We start from the raw sequence: 27,601 nt of genomic DNA, 5'->3' as shown, positions 1-27,601 counted from the left end.
TGGCAAGGGTCAAGGAAGACTACTCCTGGGATTGTCCTGTTGGACAACAGCAGTTCCGAGGGTCAGTGATATTACTACCTCATATGTTCAGTTAGGTTAGCCGTGTTATAATGCTGCTATATACTGCAGTATGCATTATATTATTTTTGTAACAGCTTTTTTTGTGATACAATTCACCTACTCTAGTTTTCACCGATTTAAAGTATACAATTTAATGTTTTTTGGTGTATTCACCAAGCTGTGCAACCGCCTCCTCAGAAAGAAACGCCGTTCCCTTTAGCCGCAGCCCCGCAGCCCCCTGCCTCTCCCGGCCTCAGCAACCCCGAACCTGTTTTTTTCTCTATAGATTTACCTACTCTGGACGTTTCGTATCAGTGGAACCTCATACGTGACCCTCGTGTCTGGCTCCTTCCGCCTAGCACAGTTTTCGGGCCCACCCATACTGTACAGTGGCCTATATCAAAATGCTACTCCTTTTTAAGGCTAAACATCCCACTGCATGACTGTACCGCACCTGCCCACCCATTCATCTGTCAATGGACATCTGGGCCGTTTCCACCTTGTGGCTGAATCAGTGAATAATGTGCTGTGAAGATTCATGTATAAGTGTCCGTGAGGACGTGGCAGAGGCCTCCCCTTCTCTGGGACAGATGCCCAGATGTGCAGCCGCTGGGTCACATGGGAACTGTATATGAACTGATCCTTGATATATTACTTACTATGTATTATTTTATGTTTCATATGTAAAATACAATTGCGTTATTAATGTGGATATTGGGAAGGGACCAGGAAGTACAGATTGGCAGTTACAAAATAGTCCCAGGGATGTAGATTACCGCATGGGGGATAATATCGCAGTAACCGTGCGGTGCAGAGGGGCGCTGGGCTCACCGCGGGACCACGCTGTGGGGTATCCGATGGTCTAACCACCATGCTGCACACCTGAAGCTGATGTCGAGTAGCACTGAATGTCAGCGGTACCTGAAAAATTCTTTTAATTTAAAATAGGGATACTAAATATAATTCATTAAGTGAAATTTATTGTTGTATATCATTATACTACTAACTACATTATACTATTATATCCTTATACACTTTTTGTTATATTTCATATTATACATGACAGTATGTATAATATATTATGTGGTTGGGTATATTGTGTTATTATATTTATCTTGATTATTTTTTTTTACTATTATATCCCTTATGATAATGAATGCCTGGTACCTAGACAGGCGCTCAAAAATGTCATTTAACTGATTAGTTAACTGTTATTATCAACCATGACAAGGATAACTTCATTCGCCACACATTCTAGGCAGTGGATAGGTGAGGAGTCCCAGAAGCCCTGGCTTCCACACGCTCCTCCCTATGACCAGTGTTCCTGAGTCCCTTCACCTGCACACCCCTGGCTTTGCTGGTTGACAAAGGAGGTTGGTAAAGGTGTTGCATTTCTCAGCTGACTTTGAAATCTCTTTCCCTTTCACCCTGGCTGCCGGGAAGCTCACAACCATATGTAGCCCTCTTCAGGTGCCGGGTGACTTGTACTCCCCTCCTCCCTCTCCTGGGCCCATTCCAAACGGCCCAGTTTGACCCCTGTCCTTCCCGGAGCCTCTGCAACTCACGCGGCAGGAGGCTGGAGATGCTTTCTACATCAGCAGAAGAGAGGCTCTCCTCAGGGAATGCTTTAAAATTCTGGGCGCTCTTGTGACTTTTGCTACTCCACATGGCCCCTGCATTTTCATTCACTACTATTTGCCTTTACATTTATTCACTCTTTATAATATTAAATACCTCCATAAATAAAAAGAAAAGTCTCTAATCAAAAGGTAAGTAGCCCTGGCTGGTGTGACTCAGTGGACTGAGTGCTGGCCTGTGACCCAAGGGGTCACCCGTTTGATTCCCAGTCAGGGCACATGCCTGGGTCGTGGGCCAGGGCCCCAGTGGGGGGCATGTGAGAGGCAACTAATGGGTGCATCGCTCACATATTGATGTTTCTCTCACTCCCTTTCTCCTCTCTCTAAAATAAAATAAAATTTAAAAAAGGTAAGTAGAAATGTATGTATATGGCAACCATAAAATGATTGCATTCTAGATGGCTAGCTAGTCTCAGGCCTGTGTGTGTTTGTCCTGGGGAATCTTTTTACATGTCAGAGAGCCGACAAAGACACGGTTACCCCACACGTGCGTGGATCAGACAGGACTGAGTGAGAGAAAAATGAAGTGGAGTTACTGGGAGACCTTCGTGCGAGTCTGAAAAGGCATCCTGTCCTCAAGGAGCTTCTCTGCCACCACCTGCTATGAGTTTTCCATGATCAAGACTAGAATGTGACATGTAACTCAGACGTGTCCTCGTGCAGCGCACAGCCTGCCCAGCCGTCGTGGTGCACCCCTCATGCTATTTAACGACTCTCCGCCCCCCACACACCCGAGGCCCTGCCCCAAATGCCCCCTCGGCCTTTGGCAACTCTCTCTGTCAGGCACACAGGCAGCCCTAGGCGGGGGAAGAGGGCGCGGCTTACATGAACTCTTGTGTTCCCTTCTGCGCTGCCTCCTCCGCCCCATGGTGGTCCGGGGGCTCATGGGCTGGGGCCCACGGGGAAGGGTGCTGGGGTTGGTGCAGGAAAACGTGTGGTTCGTGATCGGCGAGGAAAATGGAGTCGAGGAAAAGGCTGGGGAGATGACAGCACAGGCCCGTGACCCCCAGCAGGGCCCCCTGCCTGACTGCACAGTGCGTGCGGGAAGCCACCCAACCATGGGGAGACAGAGGGGTGCCTTCCCCCGTGCCCCTTAACCACCTGCTGCGTGATCTCAGGCAAGTCTCCCCCCTGTGGGTGTCAAGGACTGTGGGGATCTCACGGACCTGGTGAAACCCAGCTGCCGGGACAGGAGCCCCTCTCATCACTAATGAGCCCAGGGACCCTGGGCAGGCCCTAGCATCTCTGAGTCTAGGTTTCCTCCCCTGTGAAACATGGGCAGCCACAGTGGAGTGTCATGTTACATCGGCTCTGATCTTGGCCGGCAGTCGTGGCCCAGGTAGGTGTCCTGTAGTGACCGGGCCGGGGGCTATGGCAGGAGGGCACGCAGGGCTCCCAGCGATGCGGTTGCTCACTTCTCTGCACCTTCACTGCAGCCAGCGGAGAAGGAGAGAGGGGTGCAGGCATCAGGGGCCAAGCAAGTCCAAATGCAACACACACTTCCCCCACCCCAGGCTGCACGCCCATCTACAGGTGAAGTGAGGGAGGCAGGACCAGCAGGACCTGAGCTTGCCCTGAGCCGAGGGAGGCAGTCAGGATTCTGCTCACGTGTCCCAGATGCCTGTGATGTGCCTGTCAGGCACTGGGCTCAGGGCTCAGCTGTGTGGCGGCAGGGACAGGGGAGGGAAAGCAGGCCCAGCCAAGGCCCATATCGGGAGGTGGTGGAGGAGGATTTGAACCAGGCCGGCTGGCCCTGGAGCCTGAGAACCATCTGTCTGCTTTGAGGAGTGCAGCTGTAGAGGGCACCTGGTCACGGCACCTTGGGAACCTGCCCCAGGGGCATGGTCCTGGCAGCCTCTCCAGAGGCTGAGCCCTCGGGGTCCCTGGCCTGGCCATTTCTGCCCCTTGTTGGGCTGTCAGGGGCAACTTGTGTGCCAGGGCTCCTGTTGGGTTGGCTGATTCCTGCTCGGATCTGCATCCTCCCCCTTCAACATCTCACAGCCCTCCCCCCCCCCCCCCCAGGAATTCTCACTCATACTGCATCTGGGCATCGGCGGGCCAGGGGACACCGGAGACCCTGCCGCCCACCTGCCCCACCTGATCACCCACACTGGTGGCCACCGAACCCTACCTCCCAGACTACCCCAGGTCCTGTCCCGGCTCTTCCTTCCGCTGCGGGGTTCTGAAGGGTCCAGCCTGCTACAAAGTGTCCTCAGAAGGAGCGGTGAGGACCCAACTATCTCAACCCATTGGCTCTCCCTTCCTGCACAGCCCCTCCACACTCCCCCTGGGCTTGGCCAACTCTGCAGCCAGACGCCAGGTCCCTTGGACTAGTCACTTAGCCCCTCTGTGCCTCACTGTCATCATCTGTACAACTGGACTCAGAGAGTGGCCACCCGCTAGGATAATGGGGAGGATCCGAAGGAGTTAACACATTCGACGTGCCCTGAAATCCCCCAAGGGGACCCACCTGCCTCGGAAGGCTTCAGGGGCCGTCGACTGTGGGGCGCAGGCAGGATCTCCAGCTGCACTTTCTCTGACACACTGGCCAGGAGCTTGGTGGCCTCGAGCAGCGAGCAGTGCTCCGTGCTGGCGCCGTCGATGGACAGGATGTGGTCTCCAGCGTGCAGCGCTCCGCTCCTGGCCAGGAGGGTGGTTAAGGGGGAGGCTGGTCTGGCCAGACAGAGCTCTGGGAGGCCTCTCCCCCTCCACCCCCCTGTACTGTGGTAGCGCCTAGCATGTGCCTCACCTGTCCACCACACTGGCCGGCTTGATGCGGTCGATGGTGATGACTGGCTTGTTCCGGTAGGAGCCGGTGGTGAGTGAGATCCCCAGGGCGGACCCTGGCGTCTTGGTTATTTCCACTATCAAGGGCCCCGAAGCATTGGCCACGGTGTCTGGCACATGGAAGGAAAGGAGAGCTTAAAAGGCAAAAATGGAGCACTTTGGTCTCCAGCCTCACTCTGCTGTCTCGATGTAATTTTTATGGCCTTTCGTTACAGAGAGGGATCACTGCATCCACTTTACAGACTAGAAAACCAAGATGTGTGGAGGTAAAGGCTTTCGTTGTCCAAGTTTGCAGAGCCACTGTGCAGCAGGGGAGGGCAGGGCTTCAGGTCTGAGGGGCTGGACCACAGGGCTGTGCGGGGCGGCACCGCTTTGCTCATGTTTACGGAGAGCCTGCGGGATGTCGGCTGAATTTCAGGGTCCACTTCGACCCTTCCCCACCTTGGGAAATGGTGCCCCCATTGACTCTCACGCAGTGGCTCGAAAATAAGACCTGGCTCTTTCTGCTCTGGGTCGACCACCATGTCCAATTTCAGCAAATTGGGCCAGCCTGACCTCCATCACATCCCCTGCATCCAACCCCAACTGTGTTCCTCCCCAGGCACCTGGTCCAGCCCCCATGGCCATTCTCTCACTTGATGGCTGCATGTTAGAAGGCACCCTCAGCCTTTCCCACCTCCCTCCCTCATGTCTGATAGCGTCTGATGCCCTCCGTGTTTGATTTATCCTGTTTACTGTCCATCTCTCCCCATCGTAACGTCAGCTCCATGAGAACACAGACTCCGGTGTACTGCCCTCAGCAGACTCCTGCACACACATCCAATCATGGCTGGTGCATAGTGTTTATTGCCCAGAGAGGCTCAGAGAGGCTGAGTGGCTGGCCCACGACCATACAGCCTCTGCAGTGGTGAGAATGTGTATCTACTCTCTCTTCCCCTCACCCTTGGGTCTCTACCTGCCCAGCCCTAGCCCGCAGGACCCCAGCTTACCTGGAATGGCCACATCGTACTCCACCTGGAAGAGGGCCTCCTGGCCGCACTGCCGCAGAGTGGCCAGGGCCACAGCGTGGCTGGCCCCGTGCAGGGGGATCCCATCAACGCTGAGCAGCCTGTCACCCACCTTCAAAGAGCCCTCCCTGCAGGGAAGGGCCTGGTCAGCCAGCCTGGCCTGGCGCAAGCACTGGGCACAGCCCTGCCGAGAGGGCATTGGGAGAGGTGGGCACGGAGGACAGAGGAGGGGCAGGGAGTGGGTGAGGGAGAAAGGGGCGGAACAGATGGGTGAAGGAATGCATGAGTGAGTGAAAGAGTGACTGTGGATGCCCAACTGGACGTGTGGAGTGGGCAAGTAGAGGTGGGAGTGGGGTCGGCTCCGACATCTCCCGCCCCACTTGGTGCTTGAGAAACTCAGTCCTAGCTCACCCCTAGAGCGGCAGAGCTGGGGATGGCCCTCAAGGTCACCATCCCCCTCCCGGGGCATAGAAGAGGGCGCCAGGGTCCAGAGAGGGCGGTGGCCCTGCCAGGGCCACACTGCACCAGTGGCAGGGCGGTGTGGATGCTTCGCACTGCTCATCAAAGAGATTCCCTCCCACTGTCCCCACCCTGGTTTCTCAGCAGTGATTCTGTCCTGGTGACCAATGTGCCTGGGAACCAATTCATCAGGGGCCCCAGGGTGGGGCCCGAGATGGGTCCACTTTGGTTTGGGTCCAATCCCCACCCAGGGACGCCCGCCCCAGCAGGTGGCCAAGGTTATTCCGGGAGATTCTATGAATAGCATGTCACAGGGCCCTGTCCCAGGACCGATTTAGATCTCTGACAAGGCTGTTCCAGGCTTCTCTTAAAATGGCCAGGAATCTCCCACTGGGGACCTCAGGGGCTGGGAACTGCACACGTCTCTGCCCTGCGCCTTTTCCTCCCGGAGGCTCTGGGCAGGGCCGGGGTGGGCAATGCAGCCGGGACTTGGGGAGAGGGCACAGGATTGCACAGGGCCACAGTGACACCAATCACCATGACCCCAAATCCCGTATAGCAACTCTCAGGGGAGCCCAGCAACTCTCAGGGGCTAAAGTCCCTAGGTGAGGTATGGATGTTTGCAGCCAGTCCCCAGGTCCCACCTACTCCAGGTGGCATGATCCTCCCGCCCCCAGGTTCTGGCGGGGAGGCAGCTGTGTCCACCCACAACCAAGGCAGCGGAGAAAGTTCCCTGTCCAAGGGCACCCACCAGGCGGGGGCAGCTCATACTCCACCTCCAGCACCACGCGCTCGCCCACATTCTTGAGCAGGGTGATGATCTCATCGTGGCGGAGCCTGGTCAGGTGGATCCCGTTCACTGATCGAATGTAGTCTCCCACGTTCAGCAGGTCACTTCTGGGAGCAGTGAGTCCAGAGTGCATGCATGGTGACAGGTGCCAACATTTACACCCACCCTCCACCGAATCCTTGTGTCCCCTGGATCCTCATTTTACGCACGGGGAATTTAGGCTCAGAGAGGTCAGACAATGTCCAGGGTCACACGGGGTGAGTAGGAGAGCACGGATCCTAACCTGGACCTGTCTGACTCCCAGGCCTGACATTGCCCCTGAGGCTCGCCTGCCTTCTTCTCCTTCCACTCGGGGGTCACCCTCAGAGCCCTAACCGGCCCCAGCAGAGCCTGCAGAGTGGCCAGATCATCACGTCCTTTGCTAGTCCCTAACACTGTTCCAAGCTTTTCACCACCAGTCTGTTCTGTTCAAATGGACACTTCTCAGTTTCTGCCCCATGCAGGCCCAGAGACACAGCGATGGAGAAGCCAACTCCCAGGTTTCATGGAACTCATGGTCCAAGGGAGCCACAGAGGCAAAACAATGGGAAATCCAGGGCCGTGTGTGCAGAAGTGGCATGCAGTGCTGCATGAGCAGAGCGGCTGTCCCAGCCTGGAGCTGGGGGCTCCCCAGAGGCAGTGTGGGAGTCTGCCGGGAGCTTGTCATGGGGAAGGGGACTTCCAGGCAGAGGGAACTGCATAGGCAAAGGCCTGGAGGGCCAGGCAAGATGGGGCACTGTGGCCAAGTCAGCCTGAGGGGTGAAGGGAAAGCGAAGCTGGGGCCTAGAGTGACGGCCACCACTGAGGGTTTCCTGCTGCAGACACAAAGCTCTTGGGTCCTTCTGGAAACTGCTGCCTTGTTGCTTTACCCAAAGCCCCAGAACATTTTCCACTGGTCTCTAGCCCCCTCCTGCTGCCCCCACCAAGCCTCAATTCTCACCTGGCCGCAAGCCCCCCAGGTCTCAGGTTGGAGACCCTGGGCTTCCCATCCTTGTCGGTGCCACCTGAGATGGTCAGGCCCAGCGTGCTGCCTTCTTTCTTGATCAGCTCCACCACGGTTACCCCTCGGAACTCCTCTGCTGACATATGGGGGGGTGAGGGGGCAGCATGGGGCAATTTTGGGCCCACAGCTCCGAGACAAGTGAGGCAAATACTTGGTAAGGGCACTTGGCTGCATTACGCTGGGTGAAGTATCTCCTTTTTGCAGAGGAGGGTCAGAGAGGTTATATGGTTGGTCTAAGGTCACAGAGCAAGTTAGTAGCAGAGCCAATGCTGTCTGACCCCCACCCAGAGCCTCTGTGCCTCAAGGACAGAGAAAGAAGAAGGACGGGGCGTTCATTACCTGGAATGCTCTGTCTGCGGCAGGCCAGGGCCACATCGGCTCCTCCCGTGTCCTTGCCCCCTTTGGAGTAAGGCCCATCGTCTGCAAGCAAGGGGGACAGAAAAGGTTTTGAGTTCTGTTTCCATTCAGACAACCCTTCGAATATGGAAATCTTCCACTTCACGGACGTGGCCTGTCAGAAGGGTTCCCTCCTGCCACCAGTTGCACCTGTGTCACTGTGGGGGATCCTCGTGGTTTCTCCACCCAGGGGAGGCTCCACCTCTGCTCTTGGCTCAATGATACTCTTTGGAACACTTGCCACAAATGGAAACCTCATAGCTGCTCCGCGTTTCACCATCCGCTCAGCCTCTCAGACATTATTGTTATTACGGGTAATATTATTCCACTGTACACATAAGGAAGCTGAGGCCCAGAGAGGGACAACTCGTGTCCATGATCACACAGCTGGGGAGTAATGCAATGTGGGTTAGAACCCGGGTCTGCTGACTCTCCACCTGGGGCTGTACTTGCATACCTGCTGGGACAGGGGGCTCTCTCACATGCAGGTAGGTGTCACAGCACATGTAAGACAGTGCTGACCATGCGTGAACTCAATCTGGAGTGGACCAGATTAAAGTTTATTCATGAGGCTGCACCTCACAGTGTACAAGCCATATTCTCAGACATTCCAGGCAGTGCCAGGTAGGTCTGTCTCCTTCAGCTTTAGAAGGAGAGCATTTAGAAAATGCTCTCCCATGATTTCTTCGAGTATTCTTTTCTTCATCTACCTCTTTTGAAATGCTTAATAAATGTACTTTGCAATTTCCACCTTATCTCCCATGACCCTTCACCCACCTATCATATTCCCTGTCTTTTTTTCTAATCTTCAATGAAATCTAACATTTTGGGTTTTCTAACTTAGAAATTTTCACACATTTCAAACATAAGTAAATTACTAGAATTATATAAGGGAGAGGTTCTCAAAGTGTGGTCCCCAGACCAGCAGTACCTAGTGTTACCTGGGAAGTTGTTGGATATGTAAATTATTGGGCCCTACCCAGAACCTGGTAAATTGGAAACTTTGGGAGTGAAGTCCAGCAATGTCTATGTGTGTGTGTGTGTTTTAGTATGTTTACCTAACATTTTTCTCCACTATTAAAAATGTGTATGAGGGCTGTCCAGAAGGTATACAGTCGTGTAATATCAAAAATACAGACATTGAAGAAGATACAAGAAACATTGTTTTTTTCCTCCCCTTAATTCCCCTCCACCCTCCAGCTCCCCTCCTACCAGCATTCCCCACCTAGCTGATGTCAATAGGTCGCACATGTAAGTTCTTTGTCTTCTCCATTTCCCATACTATTCTTAACCTCCTCTTATTTTGTTCCTACCATTTGTGCTTCTTATTCCCTGTACCTTTTTCCCCATTCTCCCCCTCCCTCTCCCAGTTGATAACCCTCCATGTGATCTCCATTTCTGTGATTCTGTTCCTGTTCTAATTGGTTGCTGTTTGTCTTTTCTTTTTAGGTTCAGTTGTTGATAGCTGTCAGTTTATTGACATTTTACTATTCATAGTTTTTATCTTCTTCTATTTCTTAGATAAGTCCCTTTAACATTTCATATAATAAGGGCTGGGTGATGATGAACCCCTTGAACCTGACCTTATCTGGGAAGTACGTTGCCTACTCTTCTATTCTAAATGAAAGCTTTGCTGGATAGAGCAATCTTGGATGTAGGTCCTTGCCTTTCATGACTTGCAATACTTCTTTCCAGCCCCTTCTGGCCTGCAAGGTCTCTTTTGAGAAATCAGCTGAGAGTCCTATGGAAACTCCTTTGTAGATAACAATTTCCTTTTCTCTTGCTGCGTTTAAGATTCTCTCCTCTTTAATCTTGGGTAATGTAATCATGATGTGCCCTGGTGTGTGCTTCCTTGGGTCCAACTTCTCTGGGACTCTCTGAGCTTCCTGGACTTCCTGAAAGTCTATTTCCTTTGCCAAATTGGGGAAGTTTTCCTTCATTATTTTTTACAATAAGTTTTCAATTTCTTGCTCTTCCAATTTTCCTTCTGGCACCCCTACAATTTGGGTGTTGGAACATTTAAGATTGTCCTAGAGGTTCCTAAGCCTCTCCTCATTTTTTGAATTCTTGTTTCTTCATTCTGTTCTGGTTGTTTATTTCTTCCTTCCTCTCCAAATTGTTGATTTGAGTCCTGATTTCCTTCCCTTCACTGTTGGTTCCCTGTACGTTTTCCTTTATACCACTTTGCATAGCCTTTACTTCTTCTATTTTTGTGACCATGCTCAATCATTTCTGTGAGCATCCTGATTACCAATGTTTTGAACTCTGCATCTAATAGATTAGTTATCTCCTCATCACTTAATTGTTTTCCTGATGTTTCAATCTGTTCTTTAATTTGGGCCATATTTCTTTGCCTCAGTGCAGCTGTTATGTTAAAAGGGGTGAAGCCTCAGGTATTTGCCAGGTCAGGCAACCCATGTCTCTGTGTTGTGGCGCTATATGTGTGATCAGGGTCAGAGAGGGAACAATGCCACTTGCTTGGCTCTTGGACAGCTTTCAGTCACTTCTCCTGCTACCCACAAGCAAATTGGCTCCTTCTGGTGCTGATTCCCATGTGGGTGGTTTTATGTATGTTCTAGGACCCTGTGGGTCTCTCCAACAAACTCTCCTGTGAGGCTAGGAATTTCTCCTGTGGTGCGACCCCCACAGATTTTTACAGCCAGAGATCTTGAGGTTTTATTTTCACACTGGAACCCTGGGTTGTGTGGCCTGTCTCGCTCCCCAGTTGTTCCTCCCAGTTTATCCACACGCAAATGTGAGATCACCAGGTCTGCCAGCCACTGCCTTGCCATAGGTCCTCTCCACCCCAGCTGCCTGTCTCCACCCCTCCTACCAGTCTGAATGAATGTTTCTTCTTTAACTCCTTGGTTGTCAGACTTCCATACAGTTCAATGTTCTGGCAGTCCTGTTTTTTTTTAATTTGTTGTTCCAAATTTGTTGTTCCTACTTGCTCCTTCTTTTGGTTGTGCAGGGAAGCAAAGTGTATCTACCAATGCTTCCATCTTGGCTGGAAGTGCCAATACAAGAAATGTTGTACACAGGACAATGATGCCTTAGTCCCCTTCAAAGTAGGCACCTTGGGACCTCACATAGTTCTCCTAGTAACCATCAGCTGCCTCATCATATTTTCCTGGATGTCATCAAGAGTCTGAAATTTCTTCCCTTTCAAAGGTGATTTTAGTTGTGGGAAAAGGCAGAAGTCATAGGGTGCCAAATCTGGACTGCAGTAGTCTGAGTCACCTGGGTGATTTAATGTGTCACCAAAAAACTCTGCATGAGATGTGATGCATGAGTGGGCATATTGTCATGATGAAGCTTCCAATCACCAGGTGCCCATAGCTGCAGCCTTCTGAATCATCTGGATAGTTTCCACAGAGGAATGTTCAAGCTTAATCAAAATTTGATGCAGATTCATTGTTCATACTTGTTCAGTCATTTTGAATGCAATTGCCACAAAAGTATACATGCTCACTCAATGGCATCTACCTTCCCCACTAAGTAGTGCAGTGAAGTTATCATTGTTCACACATGTGCATTCCAGTCCACTCTCCTTGGCTGCCATTACTTCGATGTCCTGCAAACTGTTATTATATTAAACCACAGCTGGACTCTTTCTGGACAGACGTTGTATACAAAAGAAATTCTGGTGTGCATTTCTATGGGTTTTGGGAAATGTGTCCTAAAATCAAGTTTTAGAACATTTCTATTGCCCTCCCAAATTCTCCTTGCTCCTGCCTTGTAGCTAGTCCTGCCCCCAGCCTCAGCCCCACAAGCCCTGATCTATTTTCTCTGTATAAAATTTTGCCCTCCCTAGAATGTCATATAAAGGCAGTCATATGATATGTAGGTTTTTAAGTCTAGTTCTTTCATGTTGCAGTCTTTCGAGATCGATCCGTGACTCTAAGTGTATTGGTGGTTTGCTTCTTTTCACTGCTGAGTGGTGCCCAATTGTATGGAGTCATCAGCTCGTTCAGCCATCACCTTGTAAAGGACGTGTCTGTGGTTTCCAGTTTGGGGTGATTGTAAACAAAGCTGTAAGAAGTGTTTGCATACAGGTTTTGGTTCGAATAGAAGTTTCCATTCCACTTGGGGAAATACCCACAAATTCTGGGTCATATGGTAAGGATGAGGTTAATTTTGTAAGAAATCTCCAAACTGGTTTTCAAGGTCACTGCACTATTTCGCAGGCCCGGTAACAGTGGGGGGGAGGGCTCCCAGCACCTGGCAATGTCAGTTGGGATTTTATTTCCTGATTTTAGTCCTTCTAATAGATGTGTAGAGATATCTGAATAAGGTTTTAATCCACATTTGCCAGGACTAATGATGAACACTTTCCCTTATGTGCCATCCAGATATCTTCCTTGGTGAAGTGTCTGCACAAAGCTTTTGGACACGTTCAAACTGGATTGTTTATTTTCCTGTTGTTACTGAATTTTTATGTATTCTGGATACAGGTTTTTTGTCAGATGTAATAATTTATGTTTTGAAAAGCCAAGTGATTTGGCGCCACACTGAAGTTTGAGAACCACCAGTATAATGAATCGTATTTACCCAACATCTAGTTTTAATAATTAGTAACAATTAATCCTGTTTACTCCATTTATTTTTATCTATGCTGAAATATTTTAAAACAAACCCTGGACATATTGAAATTATACCTTTAAATATCCCAGTACGCATTAAAAAATAGGAGCATATTTCCTATATAGCAGAATACCATTATTACACCTTATCAAGTTAAAATAATTCCTTAATTATTAATTTAACACCCACTTCATATTCAAATTTTCCCAATTCCAGTGAATTGCGAGCCAGCAACCCAGGTACGTGCCCCGAGCAGAGTCCAACCAGCAACCTCTTGCTTTGCAGGATGACGCCCAACCAACTGACCCACGCAGGTCGGGGCCCAATTCCAGTGAATTTTTAAAAATTTATTTATTTAATTGCTCAAGTACAGTTTTCTGTTTTTTTACTCCCATCTCAGCCCACCCCCCAATTCCAGTGAATTTTTGATTTGAACAAGTACATGTTTGGTTTTTGAAAGCTCTGTTTGATTCTTTTGCTTATCTCCTTATTTTCCTCTTGTTTTCATGTGCTGTTTTTTCCTTGTCAATTAATGTTTCTTATGTACCCCCAATAATTAAAAAAATTTTCAACATTCATATATTATCCTATTTTTCTACTACTTCAGACTCTCGGGAGGTGTTTTTGCCGCCTGACGACACTCCTCACGGTGGACTGTTCCCTCCGCGTCCGGTAATTACTGGATGATGAGCTCATCATTAATGGAGCTTTATCTGTGGGAATTTTATTCAGCCCAGTTAAGGGCCGGTCCCTCCAGGGTGCAGAGAGAATTTATAATTCCTTCCCCTGGGTGCTTGTCAAAGCACCATTACTCTGACACCAATGTTCACATTAAGTTGTGGTTCCAAGACTCTAGAACCACGGAGGCAGTGTAAATTACAACCTCCAGCGGAAACAAGGGGCAAACCTCAGACCACAATTCTCAAAGGAGTCCACCTGGGGCTTAGCCAAGGCAGAGGAGCTTCTGCTGTATCTCCCTGGGAGATGAGCGGATGTTTTCCCAGTCGCTCCTTTCACTGTGGGCACATCTTTTTTATGGTCCTGGCTTTGGGCTGGGTTATCCGTTCCAATGAGGGCAGGCGCAGAGCATCCTTTCCTGTGCCCCTACACTGAGAAAACCCAGGCTCCTGGTTATCAGACCAGAAAACACCCCCATTCATGCAGCCGCCCCAACAGGGGAGCATCAGCATTGGCTTCCACTCATCCTGCCGGTTTACAGTTCTCACTTTTTGATTGGAAATGCATTGAATGTGTAGATGAATTTGCAGGAAATAAACACCTTTAAATATTGAATCTTCTCATTGATAAACATAGTATATTATATCCTCCATTTATTTCTGTTTTTACTTCTCCCAAGAATATTGCGTATTTTCTCAGGTAAAGGTCTTACATCTTTAAATTAAATATATTCCTAGATATCTGCATTGTTTTAATGCTATAATAAGTGGAATTGTTTTTCAAATTTCATTTTCTAATTACTTGTTGCTTGTATATAATAGTAGTTGATTTTATATTCTGACCTTTAAAATCCACGTATTAATTGAAATTGTTTATCTGTAGATTCTTTTGGATTTCCTGTCATCTGTGAATAATGACAGCTTTATTTGTTACTTTCTAAACTGTAGATTTTTTTATTTCTTTTACTCCCCTTATTGCACTGGCCACACCTCCAGCATCCAGGTGATAGAGGTGGTCACCCAGACCATCCTTATCTCCTTTCTAGCTCACCCTCTTCATTTGCTGTGAGTTCATCTGTGCATCTTACAGGAGTCAGTCGAAGCTAGTTTGCAGGCTGCCTGCTCTGTGACCGGCCAGCGCCCTGCCTCCCTGCAGCAGCCCCTTGTTTTATGCACCGTGTGCTGGATTCTCCTGTGTCCTGACAGGAGAGGGCCAGGAGACTCATGTTGTATACCAGCCATGCCCTGTGTACACCACCCACACTACTTCCTGTTTCTCCTTCACTTCTCACAGGGACCCTGGGAGGAGGCAGGTGCTCCCATCACACCCATTTGACAGATGGGGAAAACGAGACTCAGAGGAGCACAGTAAAGTCGCTGGCCAAGGCAGACTCTACACAGAGCCAGGGTCAAACCCAGGCTCTTTTGCCCACCCTACCCCGTGCTCTAGTCTTCCTTGACCAGCTTATTTTCTCATGTGCCTTCTCCAAGTCCTTTCTCAGCACTTGACTAGATGGGCAAGGACAACTAACAAACCATCAGACTGGTGGGCTTCCGTGCTGCCTCAGGGGCCCTCCCTCCTACGGACCAGATCCATACCACGGTCTCCTGTTCCTTCCTCAGGCCTCACCTGAGCCTGCACAACCCCCGCCCCCCCCCCCCCCGCCCCGGCCAACTCACTGGCCCTTGAAGAATAACCTACCTGCCACCACCTTCAGCTCCAGCTTGGCCTGGCGTTGTGAACATGAGCCCAGAACTCAGCCAGGCCCGAGTGCATGTCCTGGCTCAGCCACTCACCAGCCGTGGGAAGATCACTCTTCTCCCAGCCTCCTGGCCACTGCAAAACTAACCCACAGGACCCATCGCCCCTCCTTACTTCTCAGAGGAGGAATGAGAAAGAAGGGCTGGAGAGGAATCAGCCCTGGCAGGGGGCAGAAGCCACTTATCCCATCCCAGCTAGGTCTTTCCCTGAAGAGAAAGATCACATGAGAATTCAGCCAGCAGTGGAGTCAGTCTGCGTCAAGAACGGGACTCAGCCTGGGCCAGGGTCGGGGTTCCGTCAGAACCAGGATCAGGGTCTACAGCAGGCTTCTCAGCCTCCACACGATTGACAGTTTTTGCTGACATTCCCTGTGGTGGGGGCTCTCTTCTGCCTTGTAGGCTGTTTAGCAGAATCCCTGTCCTCTGACCACTAGATGCCAGTAGCACCCCGCCCCGGCAGTGACAACCCAAAATGGCTCCAAAGGTTGCCAGTGTCCACCAGGGGAGCAATATTGCGCAGCCCCCCATAATCACTGCTCTAGAGTCAGATCTGGGGCTCAGGCTAAGGTCAAAGTTGCAGCTTAACCCGGGTCTAACAGCCTAAGTACTTTCACCACCTGCAGCTCTATCTACTGAGCAACCATCCCTGCTGCCGCTCGCTGCACTCAGCCAGACCAGCGCCAGGCTCCCTTTGCTTGCCAGAAGGTGGTAAACAACAAATCAAACAGCAGTTAAACCCAGAATCCTTTGTAGGGCCCCCAGCAGCTCTGCTCTCTCCCTTTCCCCAGGTCCCCTGTTCACATCCACCGGCAACGATTTAGGCAACACTCCATTAAGTATAATGTCTCCCATTACGGTTCTCTAACTCGCACTTCATTTAGATTCAACAAGATGTTTCTGAGCTAATAAAATTAATAAGATTGGGTTATATCAACTGTGTGACGGCAAACTTCTCTGGTACTTCATGAGGGCAGTTCTGGAATTAAAATCTCTCTGGCCCTGAGCGGTGTGAATCAGTTAGTTGTGTGTCATCCAGCAAAGCAAAATGCCACAGGTTCGATTCCTGGTGAACACACATGCCTGGGATGTGGGCTCGGTCCGTGGTCACAGTGTATACAAGAGGCAACCAATCAATGTTTCTTTCCCTTTCTTTCTCCCTCTCTCTAAAAATAAATAAAATCGTTTTAAAAATAAATTAAAAAATAAAATCTGTCTTATCCTATGTAAATGAGATGCGGCCACTGGACAATCCCTCTTGTACCGGGCAGACAAATTTGCTGGCGGGCCTTTTGGGGTGGGGGGTGGGGGTGTGGGGGGGGGGGGGGGGGGTGGGTTTTTTTTTTTTTTTTTCCGGGGTTTATTTGGGGCACTGAGGCAGCAAGTAGACGGGGAATCAAAGCAGGGCCGGGATTACCCAGTGGCTGTGTGACTTAAGTCCCTGTTTCTCCACCTGGAAAAAGGGGGGTTATCCCCGCCTCCTCACCGCTGGCTCGAGCCAGCCCAAGCTTGAGAATTTGAAGAAATTAATTTATTTATAGAAATCCCCATGGGGGATCAGGCCCCAGTCCCCCTCCCTCAGAGAACATGCTCATTCTTTCCCACTCTCTCTCTTTTTTGTTCTGGGACCTGGTAATTACATGCTTAGAGATGAAGGCTTTTCAAAAACATCTTTCCCACCAATTTTCAGCTGGAAACATGCATAAAAAAACAGAGATATTTTTATCCGCGCGTGTTTCTTTTTTTCCTGTCTCCTCCTTCCAGCAATGGGCAATTATGAGCTTTTGCCTTCAGTCCATCCATCCAGTAAGAACTCCCTTCAGAGGAGACGCATTTCCGCAGTGATGCCAGCCAGCCGTCCCAGCTAACGCGGGCTGGGCGAGTGGGGGCGCAGGAGGGAGGGGTGCTGTGCCCAGCATGGCCCTGTACACCTGGTCCCCAGCCCCACGCAGTGCCCAGGGTGGGTGGGTGGGTTTCTTTTTCATTTCATTTCTCTTGAAATATTGCTAATTTGCCTTCATTATCTCCATTTCTCTGGAGCCCCAGGGAACTACTGAGCTTTGACAAAGGAACAAGGAAGTCAGCCCCCAGCCGGACTGCCAAGGCCCCGACCCGCCCAAGGAGGAGGCGGATGCTGGGAGGGGCTGTAGACTCAGCCTTGACGGAGGCCTCATCCTGTGGGCCTCCATGAAGGAACATTCTGGAGGGCCCCTGAGAAAATAAGTGCCCAGAAGCTTAACTTGGACGAACAGGAAATGACACTAAGCCACCTGTGGGGCCAGCCCGCCCCCATGTACTGCTGGGGAGCAGGCGGCTCCCCAGCCTCCCAGGGTCCGGTCGGTCGTCACAGTTGTACACGGCGGCCCCTTGCTGACTGCTCTCCCAGGGAGCCTGCCACGGCCCTGGGCCACTGCTGGGTCAGGGGAGGGTGGACTTTGGATGTGGGCCCACTTGGATTCTGAGTGGAAATCTGCTGCAGTCTGGGTAAGAGGTCTGGGTCAAGTCACTTGCTTCTGACCCTCGGGCTTCTCCTCTGCACAGTGCGGGTGCCAGGTGCCCGCCTCGGGGGTTGGTGAGAGGAATCAAGGAGATTGTGCGGTGCCTAGAAACCAGGAAACACGACAGCTCTCTCTTGCCCCCTTCCCCCCCTTGCCCCACCCCTTAGAAAGGTTTTCCTAAATTAATAATGGTAATGAAGCAGGACAGTAAGAAGCTAGGAAAATTCCTTGGCGAGTGGAATGGGGAAACTGAGACAGACAGCTGGGACAGACTGGCCGAGTGATGTACAGCCAGGGACAGAGGATGACATCTAGGTCTCCCCTGTGTTCCAGCTCCAGGCCCAGAAAAGCAGCAAAACCAGACAAGCAATGCCATGGCTGCCATTGGACCAGCTGCATTGACTAACGACCTCCAATCAGTGGAGATCAGGTCCCTGACGGGACACACCTGAAAAGCTGATGAATGTTCTCTTGAGATCCTCCCCTAAGACCTCCCCTAAACTACCAGCCTTTAAAACCCTCAAGCCAAAGGACCTAGCCTGTGCTCTCCCTCCCGGCAGCCTCTCTGCCCCCTTTCATTCCCCTTATTCTTCCCTCTCAGGGGTGCATCCCCTGAACGCTGAGGGGTCCCCACCAGACTTGCAGGCAGGGGAGCAATGGGCACCAGCCTCTCCTCGCAGGCTCACCCCAGGGCCTGTCCCCAGGGCCCCCTTTTCCTGACTTCTCTGAGCCGAAGCAGCCCCGCCTAGTCCCTCTCCTGTTGCTTCTCCCGCCCTAAGCCCTTCCTTGTTCCACTGTCCCCAGCTTCCATAAACATCCTCTCTCTATCATCCGTTCTCATGCTGTGAAATCTTCCCCGCTCAAAGTCAAGAACCCACACACTACAGGCCATCCTGCTCAGGGCTGGGACCCCCTTCTGGGAACAGTAATGACTGCAGATTAAATGCTGGGTATTGTGCTGTGCGCTTCATACACGTTATTCCGTTTAATCCTCACCGCTTTCTGAGGTGGCATGATTGTTATTCCCATTTGAAAGATGGGGCAATTGAGGTACAAGAAGTTAAATGACCTCCCACTGAGAGGAGCAGGGCCAAGATTTGAACCCAGGCCCTGTTCTAAGGACTTTAAAGTTATTATCACTTTATAGTCATGATAACCTCAGGTGGTAGGTACCATTACCACCCTGATGTTACAGTGAAGAAACCGAGGCACAGAGAGGTTCCCATGGCCAGGGCCATGCAGCTCCTAAATGGCAGAGCCAGAGGGCCCCCTCCTGCCTCCTCCTCCTGCCCCGTGACAGGCTTGGGTGGCCCCAGCTCCTGTGGGAACGCCTCACAAATAGTGTCCCTCTGGCCATCACAGCAGGACCAGAGCAGACAGCTGGACAGAGACATCTCTTATCTGGTTCTGCTCGAAATGATGGCTCCCCACCCCGCCCCAGCCTACTGGCCTCTGTAGAAGCCCGCCCCCCTCTGGGGAGGGGAGCGTGGAAAGACCGGCACTGCCGCAGGGTGACCCCACATTCTGTTCTGTGCACGCTTTTCAGGGCAACAAGAGGAAAAAACATCAATAGACTTAAAAAGTAGACTCCTGAGTCACTCGGTGCCGAGGAGCGCAAAGGAAAAAGAACAGGGAAAAGGAGACCCAGTGCCGGCCCTTCCCCGAGCCAGGCCTGCCCTGAGCGCACCGCAGGCCCTGAGCACGGTCAGCTCCACTGAGCAGTGTCTGGTGACCCCGTCTCACAGACGGGGGCCGCAAGGCTGGAGAGGTCACTCAGCTGGTGAGCTGTACAGGAAGGACTGGCACCGGGGCCTTTCGGGTCCCACAGCAGACCCCATCCCTAACCCTCAGCTTTGCTCTCTCTTTCACAGTGGGACAAGGGATCCCAAATGCGGGGCACCCTGGAAAACAGTGCTGGTCTCCAAGAGGCTCCCCACCTCGTCAGGGCTCAGACACCCACAGGCAGGGTGCAGCAAGGCTGTTGGGGGCCGTGGGCACGCGTGGGAGAGCTTGCCAGCCCTGCAGCCCCCCCTCCGCGAGGCGTGGGGAGCCCCGGGCACTGGGCCCAGAGCCACACTCAGGCTGACACCCCCTTCTGTGGGGTCACGGTGGCCCCAGCATCATACGAAATGAGATGCAGACTCGGGTCTGGCCGGGGCCTTCTGACTTCTGAGTCTGTGCTCTCTTGTACCACCCTGAGACTGGCAATGCCAAGGATCGTGACCTCAAAACTGAGTTGCCACAGAACCATTTTACTTCCCAACGGTGGCTGCCTGGAGCAGTACGAAGACTCAGTTCACCCTGCTGAGTGTGAAAATTCTCATCACAGTCCCTCCCCGGACCTCCCTCCTCGAAGTCTCCCCTTGGCCGGCCCCACCCCAGCACCCCGGTCTCCTTGCTGCTGCACTTTGTACACGTGTGCCCAGCCCAGGGCCTTTGCACTGGCTATTCCCTCTGCCCAGAATGTTCTTCCTCAGACATCCATGAAGCTGCCGCCCTCCCCTCCTGCCTGAGAAGGAGCCGTCACCTTCCCAGGGAGGTCTTCCCCCGCCGGCCTGTGTGGGCTTCCGCCCGCACCCCCACACCTCCAGCGCCTCCCATCACTTCCCTTCCCTGCTTCATTTTTCCTCACAGTATTCAACGCCATCTCACAGACCTCACTTTTTACTTTTTTACCTTAGTGATCTTATTAACTATCTGCCTCCACCCCACTAGGAAATCAGCTCCAGGGGCTGGGTTTTTATCCGCCTGTTCACTGCTCTGTCCAGCACAGAGAGAGCCTGGCACACAGTAAGTGCTCAGTGAATGATTCTGAACTGGATTTCACTTATGGATTAGGAAATGGGAATCGAAGAGGTGAAGTAAGTGGTTCAGGGTTGCAGAATCAGGAAGAGGCAGTGTCGGGATGGAAACCCAGGCCTCCCTGGCTCTGGGCCGTGGCCTCCATGGTCTCTGTGGTCTGGAGCCTGGGGCTTCCCCAGGGCCACAGCCCCCGCTGTGGAGGAGCAGCTGGGCCTGCCTGGGGATCCAGGTGGTTGTGGTGAGAGCTCCCCCAGACAAGTGGGAAGCCCAGGCCACAGCAGAGGGACCCCTACACACACACACAGCCCCAGCCTTCCCAGTCTTGGCTGGGCGGCATGTGCTCACTCAGGCCTGGCAGGCTCTGAGAACAAAAACCGCTTTGTGGCCTGGAGTCAGAAAAGAGTGGACACTGGAAGGAGGGGGGAAGTTCCTGCCAAAATCTGTGTTCATGCTTACTGTGTGCCCCAGCCCTGGTCACATCCCTTCCTGCAAGGGCTCAGGGTTAGATGGGGGGATAAACAAGACCCCCAGGAGCAAGAGTAGTCATGGTCGGGGCCTGGGAAAGGACTCGTGCAGGCACGAGTCCTGTGGGGCAGAGAAGGGACTGGTCAGTGAGTCCCACAGCCCCCAACCCCAAGCCTTGTGCTCACTGAGGAGTGGCCTGACTTCTCAGGGCCTCAGCCTTCTCAGCAAAATGTGGGGGTGGTGTACGGGGTGGCCACCTGTCGGCTGCCCTGTCCCCCTGCCCTGGGGGAAGGCCACGTGAGCAGTCTGGCCAATCAGAGATCCAGTGGTTTTTCAGGGGAGGATATGTGATTCAAACTGGGCCAGCAAAAGCGGCCCCTGGGGTGTTTGCTGAAACTATTGGAAACAGCCCTTTCTTAGGGAGCGCAGAGGTAGTTAACTTTAAGCTTGAAAGCACTGGGGCTTCTGGAGAAGAAACAGTCTTCCTGCAAATGAAACTCCCCTAAAGAGAAGCAGAAACCTAGAGTTCTAATCATGTTAACTGAGCACCTGGATCCTGCTATGCCTGAAGCTCCATCTTTGGGTTTTTCTTAAAAAGAGCCTTAGCACTGATACCAACTGTGGCAGGTGTGGCCATGAGGTCCTGTGACCTGGGGTGGCCACTAGGTGGGGGCTGCAGTAGTGAGGGTGGGGGATCAAGGAAGTCATCCGTGAGAGAAAAAGTCAGGAAGACCATGAAGGGCCTAGAATGCCAGGATAAGGAGCTGTAATCAGATGTGAGTTTCAGCAAGCTCTCTCCCATGGCAGCATGCAGGGAGAGGAGTAGGCCAGGAGGCCAGGGAGGAGACTGGGCAAAGGTCCAGGCAGGTGATGCTCATGCCTGAGCCTGGGTGGAGGCAGAGGCCCATGAGGAAGGAGGAAGGAGACAACTCCCCGCCAATGTCCCACTGCCTTTGCAGCCCTGTCCACAGCAGGACAAGGTGACCTCACTCACCTAGGCCTTAGGTCAAGAGAACAGAAGTGCGCAGGCCATGAAGGCAGTGTCTCCATTTACAGCGCAGTTAATGGGGGTGAATAGGTGGGGTGGCAGGAACAGATTGCATGGGGTCAAATCCCAGCTTTGCCACTTCCGACTGTGTAGCCTTGGACAAATCACCTAACACCTCTGTGCCTCAGTTTCCCCAACTGTAAAATGGGGAGAATAAATAGTCCCAAACTCATAGTGCTGTTGGTAGGATTAAATGAGCAAATGCACAGAGAGAGCTTAGAACAGAGTAAGACCTGGCCAGCACACAGAAAGATCTTGACAGCCGCCAGCTATTACGGCTTGCATTATTATTACGTGGGGTCAGGGGCAACCTCGCCTCTGCCCCTTGCCTTGGGTGGGAAGGTGGGAGCCTCTGTTCTCTGGGCCCTCAGAAGCAGGGCGGGGAGCTCTGCCATAGTCAGTAGTGTGCGTGCCAATCCCAAGTCCGTCTCTGTGTCGCAGCTGTGGAGCCTCGGGCAGAGCACCGGGTCTGTGCCCCCTCGGTTTCCTCACCTGTCCGCTGGGACCACAGTCCCTCCCTCTGGAGTTGTCGGGAGGCGGGAGAGTCAAGAGTTTGCAGAGTGTGAGAAGGGACTGACGAGGGCGGCCCCAGGGCCCCGAGTGAAGGATTACCTGGTCCTGGCTCCCGACGAGCTCCCTGTTGGGGGGTTTGGGGAAGAGAGGCCGACCCAACAGGCTGAGGCCAGAGAGACAGATGGACAGCTAGATGGATGGAGCAACTATGTCTGCACCAGAGCCCTTCCCTGAGCCCCAGTCCTGGCCCACCCAGGAATGTGCCGGCTGTGCGACACCCACCCTGCTGCATCCCCAGAGCCCCACCGACCAGCCCCCCGGCCAGGGCTCCTTCCTCCTGCTGCAAGGTCCAGGAGCTCCGTCTACACCGCCCTGACCTCAGCATTTGCTCTCACATCTCTGGACAGGATGCCCACTCCTACCAGCTCAAGCTGAGGTAGATGCCCACCCTGGGGCACCCCTGAGGGGTTGAGTACTGCCCTCTGGAACTCCAGATCTGCCTGCTGCCCTTACCGTGCTGGCTAGCCCAGGGGAGTCAGCCCCTGCTGTAGGACAGCAGCCAGGGTCAGGCAGACAGCCCTGTCACCTGCTCCCCCTGGCCAGGTGTCTACCCTCTGCACTCTCTTCAAGTCCTGGGTCTCTGGGGAGTGGCAATCTCAGTCTTAGCCGTCCCAGTTCCCTCTCGGGCAGTAGTTTGAGGAAACAGTCTCAGCACTCTGCCTACAGATCCCCCATTACTTACCTGCCTCTCCAGGGGTCTCCCGGTTGAGCCCACACAGCATGTCTGCTATTGTCCCTGCTGCCCACCGACTCTCTCAGGAGCCACACTGCTCAGCCCCTCCCACACCCTCCCCAGGGAGGGCCTGTGGGAGGGAGGCTCACAGCTCCCACTGGCTGGGCACTGAGTCCACCCACTGCAGCAGGCGGCTCTCTGCTTAAAGGGGACACGCTGCTATCAACTCTGGCTCCTGAATGGGGTTCAACACCCTCACCCCCATAGCCTGGGCAGGAGATCTTTGAAGACAGGAGGCCTTTGGGGTCTCCCCCAAGGCCCCAGTTCAGCTCTCAACTTTCCCTGGGACTTTGGCAAGTGATTGCTTTCCCCAGGCCTCAGTTTTTCCATCCAGAGAAGGGGAAGAGAGCCTTTCAAACTTTTTTCTTTAAAGAGCAGATTCCAACAGAATCTTACTCGGCATCCCAGACATAAACCAGTGCAATCAATGGATGACGCCAGGGTGTGTCTGTGGGTCTCAGGTTAGACACCCTTGTGCTGAAAGGTCCCTGGGGCCCTTCCACTGACATCCTAAGCAGATGTAACTACCTCCCCCAGGCCTCAGTTTCCTTTTCTGTAAGGTGGAGCTTAGGAAGGATAAGCCCAGCAGCCTGCCACGTGGAGCATCCCCCAGCTTTCTGGGAAGGCGGAGCAAGCTGGGCTGGGGATCTGCCTGCCTCTGGGTTTGACGGGCAGGAGCAGGTGGTCACGACTCCAGCCCCAGCTGGGCCTCAGCCCCGCACACTCCTGGGTTCCTCCATGCCAGCCCAGGACTGACCCTGACGACCCTGATGGACTCCCTCCTCCGCTCTGCAGCTGCTCCTGCTCTCTGTGCTGCCCGGGAAAAGGGCGGGTCATTGTGCCACGGGGCGTCAAAGCCTGAGACTGCCCGTTGCATCCAGTTGAATGTATGAGACAAAGAATGAGGCCGATGAGGTTCTGGCTCCCATGGACTTGGACTCATGGGAACACGCAGGTCTCACACTAATTCTGTGTCTCGCAGCAAGTGGGAGAGTACTTCCCAGTGCTTGGGGACTGGGGGTTTCTTCTGGGCTCCCTCCTGGGCACGGGTGCCCACCACAAAACCTAGGCCACCATGGCTGGGCCACCCGTGCTGGCTCCTACCAGCCCAACATCGATAGCACCCTCAGAACAATCCAGACTCTAAATCTGGGGCAGGGGGTGGCCACTTGCACCCTTGTATCCATAGGCTCATGCTTCTCTGTTATTGCTGACTTCCTAGGGACACTTTCCTCTTTGGGTGACTTCAGGCAGGTCCCAAGGGGCAGGGACGAGGTTCTAGGTCCCTTGGGCCAGCAGTGAGGCTGTAGGTCACAGAGAGATGCTAAGATCTCAGCCATGGGGGGCATGGTAAGGTGGGTCAGAGAGGGAGGACCCGTGATCGAGCCAGGCAGAGAAGGGGAGGCAGGCTCTGGATGTGGTTCACTGTGCCAGGCAGCCGTCAGGACTCGGCTCTCGATAAAGACCCTGCCCCTCCCCAGGGTACTGAGGGCTACTCGGGGGCATCCCCGGGTCCATGCCAGGCAGGGAGGACTGAAGCCTTCTAGGCATGTAAGTTGCTCTAACAGACCCTCTTCCCCCTGCCCCTCATTTACAGCCCCTTCCTGGCTCACAAGGCTTTAGAGTTACATCTGCTTCCTCTTATAAGAAAATATTTGCTTTCCAACCAGAGGCATTTAAATGAGCTATTAAGATGGGCTGTGAGAAACCTCGCCATGTTCGTCTCTCTCTCACTGCTCCTTTGGAATTTACTTTGGTGGATGAGAAGCTCCTAGAAAGGTCACACCGTGGATTATGAGACAGCTCCCACTTAGCATTGCTCTGAGTGCCTGCTGTGCCAGGCACTGGGGGCCGGAGCCCCAGGAGACAAGTAGGGAACAGTGACTTCCCTCCGTCCTCTGTTCCCATCGGCCCACCCAGCACGTTTGCATTTGGCTTTATCCAAGAGTATGTTTGGAAGTAATTGTTAGTCCATTTTGGAACATGGCAGGGTTTAAATAGCACAGAGAGGTTAAGTAACTTGCCCAAGTTCACCCAGCTGTAAAGGTGGATCCAGGTTCACATCTGAAAGGTTTACTCTTAAAGGTGCTGATCTGGGCCTCTCAGAATGTCAGGGGCTCCAGGGGAGCAGCTGAGGAACAGCTAGCTCTTGCTGGTGGTCCCCTGAGGAGGTGCTTTGGAGCCTGACCTTGAAGGATGGGAGAGAACATGTCAAAAAAGGAAAAAGCCATTGCAGATGTGTATCCACGCGTGAAATCCTGTAACGGTGATTAAAAAAAAGTGTAATATATGAATCAAGTAGTGATTATAGAATAGGTTGTACTAACGGACTTATACAAAAATCACGTATTACAAGTTTCCTACTATAATGTGTGGACATCGGCAGTTGCAGTCCCTCCTGACCAACGACCCTGACCACAGGAGTGGACGGGCTTGGCCATTCACATCGGAACCTGCGGGAAGGCCGCCCGTGCGGGCGGTTCCTGACACCAGCAGTCAAACCGGCGATGGAGCGACGGAACGACACGCGGACACACGCAGGAGACAAGATCGCCGAGAGCAGAGCTGGGAAACCGCACGTCCCCAGAAACTCCTCAGCTGCCCTTCCCGTGGCTCTGCCACTCGGCCGAGCCAGGACGCCTGAGGTGCCCAGACGGTCTTGGAGGCAAGAGCCTGCCGTCTTCTCAGGGGTCAAATCCCGAATAAACTCCTTTCCGTCTGCACCAGAACCTGCCTCACGAGTTCGGCTTTCACGGAGGCGGGCAGCCAGGCCTGTGGGTCATTTTCCGGGTTTCAATCCCCTGTGACCGGTGAGGGGACCCGTGAGGAGCCCAGACAGGGAGCGGAGGCCTCACTCCTGTGAGTGTGGCCGGCGGAGCGCAGCCCGGCCCTGGCCTGCCATATCCGAACCCGAATTTTAACGAGGTCCCAGAGGATGCAGATGAAGTTTCGGAGAACGGCATTAAGAGTTTGGCTTTCCTTCTGCAGGCAATGGGAGCCATGGATGGCTGTAAAGTACTGCATTTCACCGTGTATAATGCGCACCTACGTTTTCGTGTGCATTATATAAGGGATTATTATGCCCCAAGGTATGTAATCATTATGCCCATGTATAATGCACACTCTTATTTTTCCCACAAAAATTTGGTCAAAAAGGTGCACATTATACATGGCAAAATATGGTTAAGGGGGTAAGAAGGCTCTGCAAGGACCTCAGACGTGGAGCTCAGCCGAGGGAGAAGACAGAGGGTTTCCCCTGGGAGGTGGCCGAAGAGCAGGAGGAGCTGCTGCCTGGCTCCAAAGACAACGCCTCCCCTCCAAGGCTGCCACACCTCGAGGAAGAAGAGGGAGATCGGGGGTGGGGGGTAGAGAGTGGCAATGACCCGGCCTGTGCAGTAGCTGGAAGCCAGGCCTGCCAGGTGCCTCGGTGGCCAGCAGCTCCAGGTCACAGAATTTGCTCTATGTTTCCATAGAATTTGCAGTGGATGGTCTGCGAAGGGGGTTGGGGACTCCTAGGGGAGCAGACAGCTGCTCCAAGGTCAGGAAAGGCCCTGCCACCTTTGCATCCTCGGGCTTTGCGAGACGGTTGCAGGACAGGTGGCTGTGTGACCTAGGGCACAGATCTAAATGCTCTGGACCCCAGCCTCCTTGCCTGCAGAGGGGAAATAATACAAGCACCAGCCCCTGGGGTTGGGAAGACCACATATTAGTGAGTTGGAAAGCACTCATCCATCTTTCCTGCCACACGTGTCACACCAACACTGTGAAAGAGACCAGAGAGGAAGGACTTCAAGGTCGGACACACCCACGTTCAAATCCCAGCTCTGCCGCTACCTGATTCTGGGCAAGTCACTCTGCCTGGGCCTCTGCTCCTCCCTCCGCCCCACTGTGAGTAGTGAGGGGCGGAGAACTTGGGAGGGTTTTGCAGCCTGTGACTGCCCAGCACACACTCATGACCTCCACTCCACACGGGGCCAGGCCTGAGGGGCCCTTCTTAGTGTCTCTTAATGGGCACCATTGGCACCACTGTTGGGGACATTCTCTGGTGTGCTGGGCTGTCTTCCATATGGAAGGACCCCTGGCACCCCTGACCCTCGCCCACCCAGGGACAGTGACCACTGCAATTAGGAACCAACTGACCGCAGGCTGCACAGATGGGAAAACCGAGACCCAGGGAGGGCCCACCAGTGCAGAGCAGGGGCCTGGATCCCCGCCTGTTTCACTGCTCTCAGGCCCCAGGGCTGCATCCATCATAACTGCGGGCTGGCTGCGTCCTGAGCCCCCC

General features: G+C 52.9%; 1 protein-coding gene across 1 annotated transcript in view; it reads right to left on the bottom strand.

Moving 5' to 3' along the window:
• GRIP2 (glutamate receptor interacting protein 2) overlaps positions 1 to 23,329 on the bottom strand; it is a 42,412-nt gene extending 19,083 nt beyond the window's left edge. The window contains exons 1-10 of the mRNA XM_053669040.1: positions 23,266 to 23,329; positions 8,122 to 8,202; positions 7,720 to 7,855; positions 6,702 to 6,847; positions 6,599 to 6,645; positions 5,474 to 5,675; positions 4,447 to 4,594; positions 4,168 to 4,337; positions 3,002 to 3,127; positions 2,523 to 2,672 (exon numbers count right to left, since the gene is read on the bottom strand). Coding sequence (XP_053525015.1) covers positions 2,523 to 2,672; positions 3,002 to 3,127; positions 4,168 to 4,337; positions 4,447 to 4,594; positions 5,474 to 5,675; positions 6,599 to 6,645; positions 6,702 to 6,847; positions 7,720 to 7,855; positions 8,122 to 8,202; positions 23,266 to 23,305 — 1,246 coding nt within the window. The 5' untranslated portion in view covers positions 23,306 to 23,329. The remainder of the gene's footprint in view (positions 1 to 2,522; positions 2,673 to 3,001; positions 3,128 to 4,167; positions 4,338 to 4,446; positions 4,595 to 5,473; positions 5,676 to 6,598; positions 6,646 to 6,701; positions 6,848 to 7,719; positions 7,856 to 8,121; positions 8,203 to 23,265) is intronic.
• Between the last annotated feature and the right edge of the window lie 4,272 nt (positions 23,330 to 27,601).

Source organism: Artibeus jamaicensis, unplaced genomic scaffold (assembly GCF_021234435.1).
Source record: "Artibeus jamaicensis isolate MK-2021 breed Jamaican fruit bat unplaced genomic scaffold, CSHL_Jam_final contig_519, whole genome shotgun sequence".
Lineage (NCBI taxonomy): Eukaryota > Metazoa > Chordata > Mammalia > Chiroptera > Phyllostomidae > Artibeus > Artibeus jamaicensis.
Note: the sequence above shows the minus strand (reverse complement) of the source record. Positions and strands in the feature narration are given on the sequence as shown.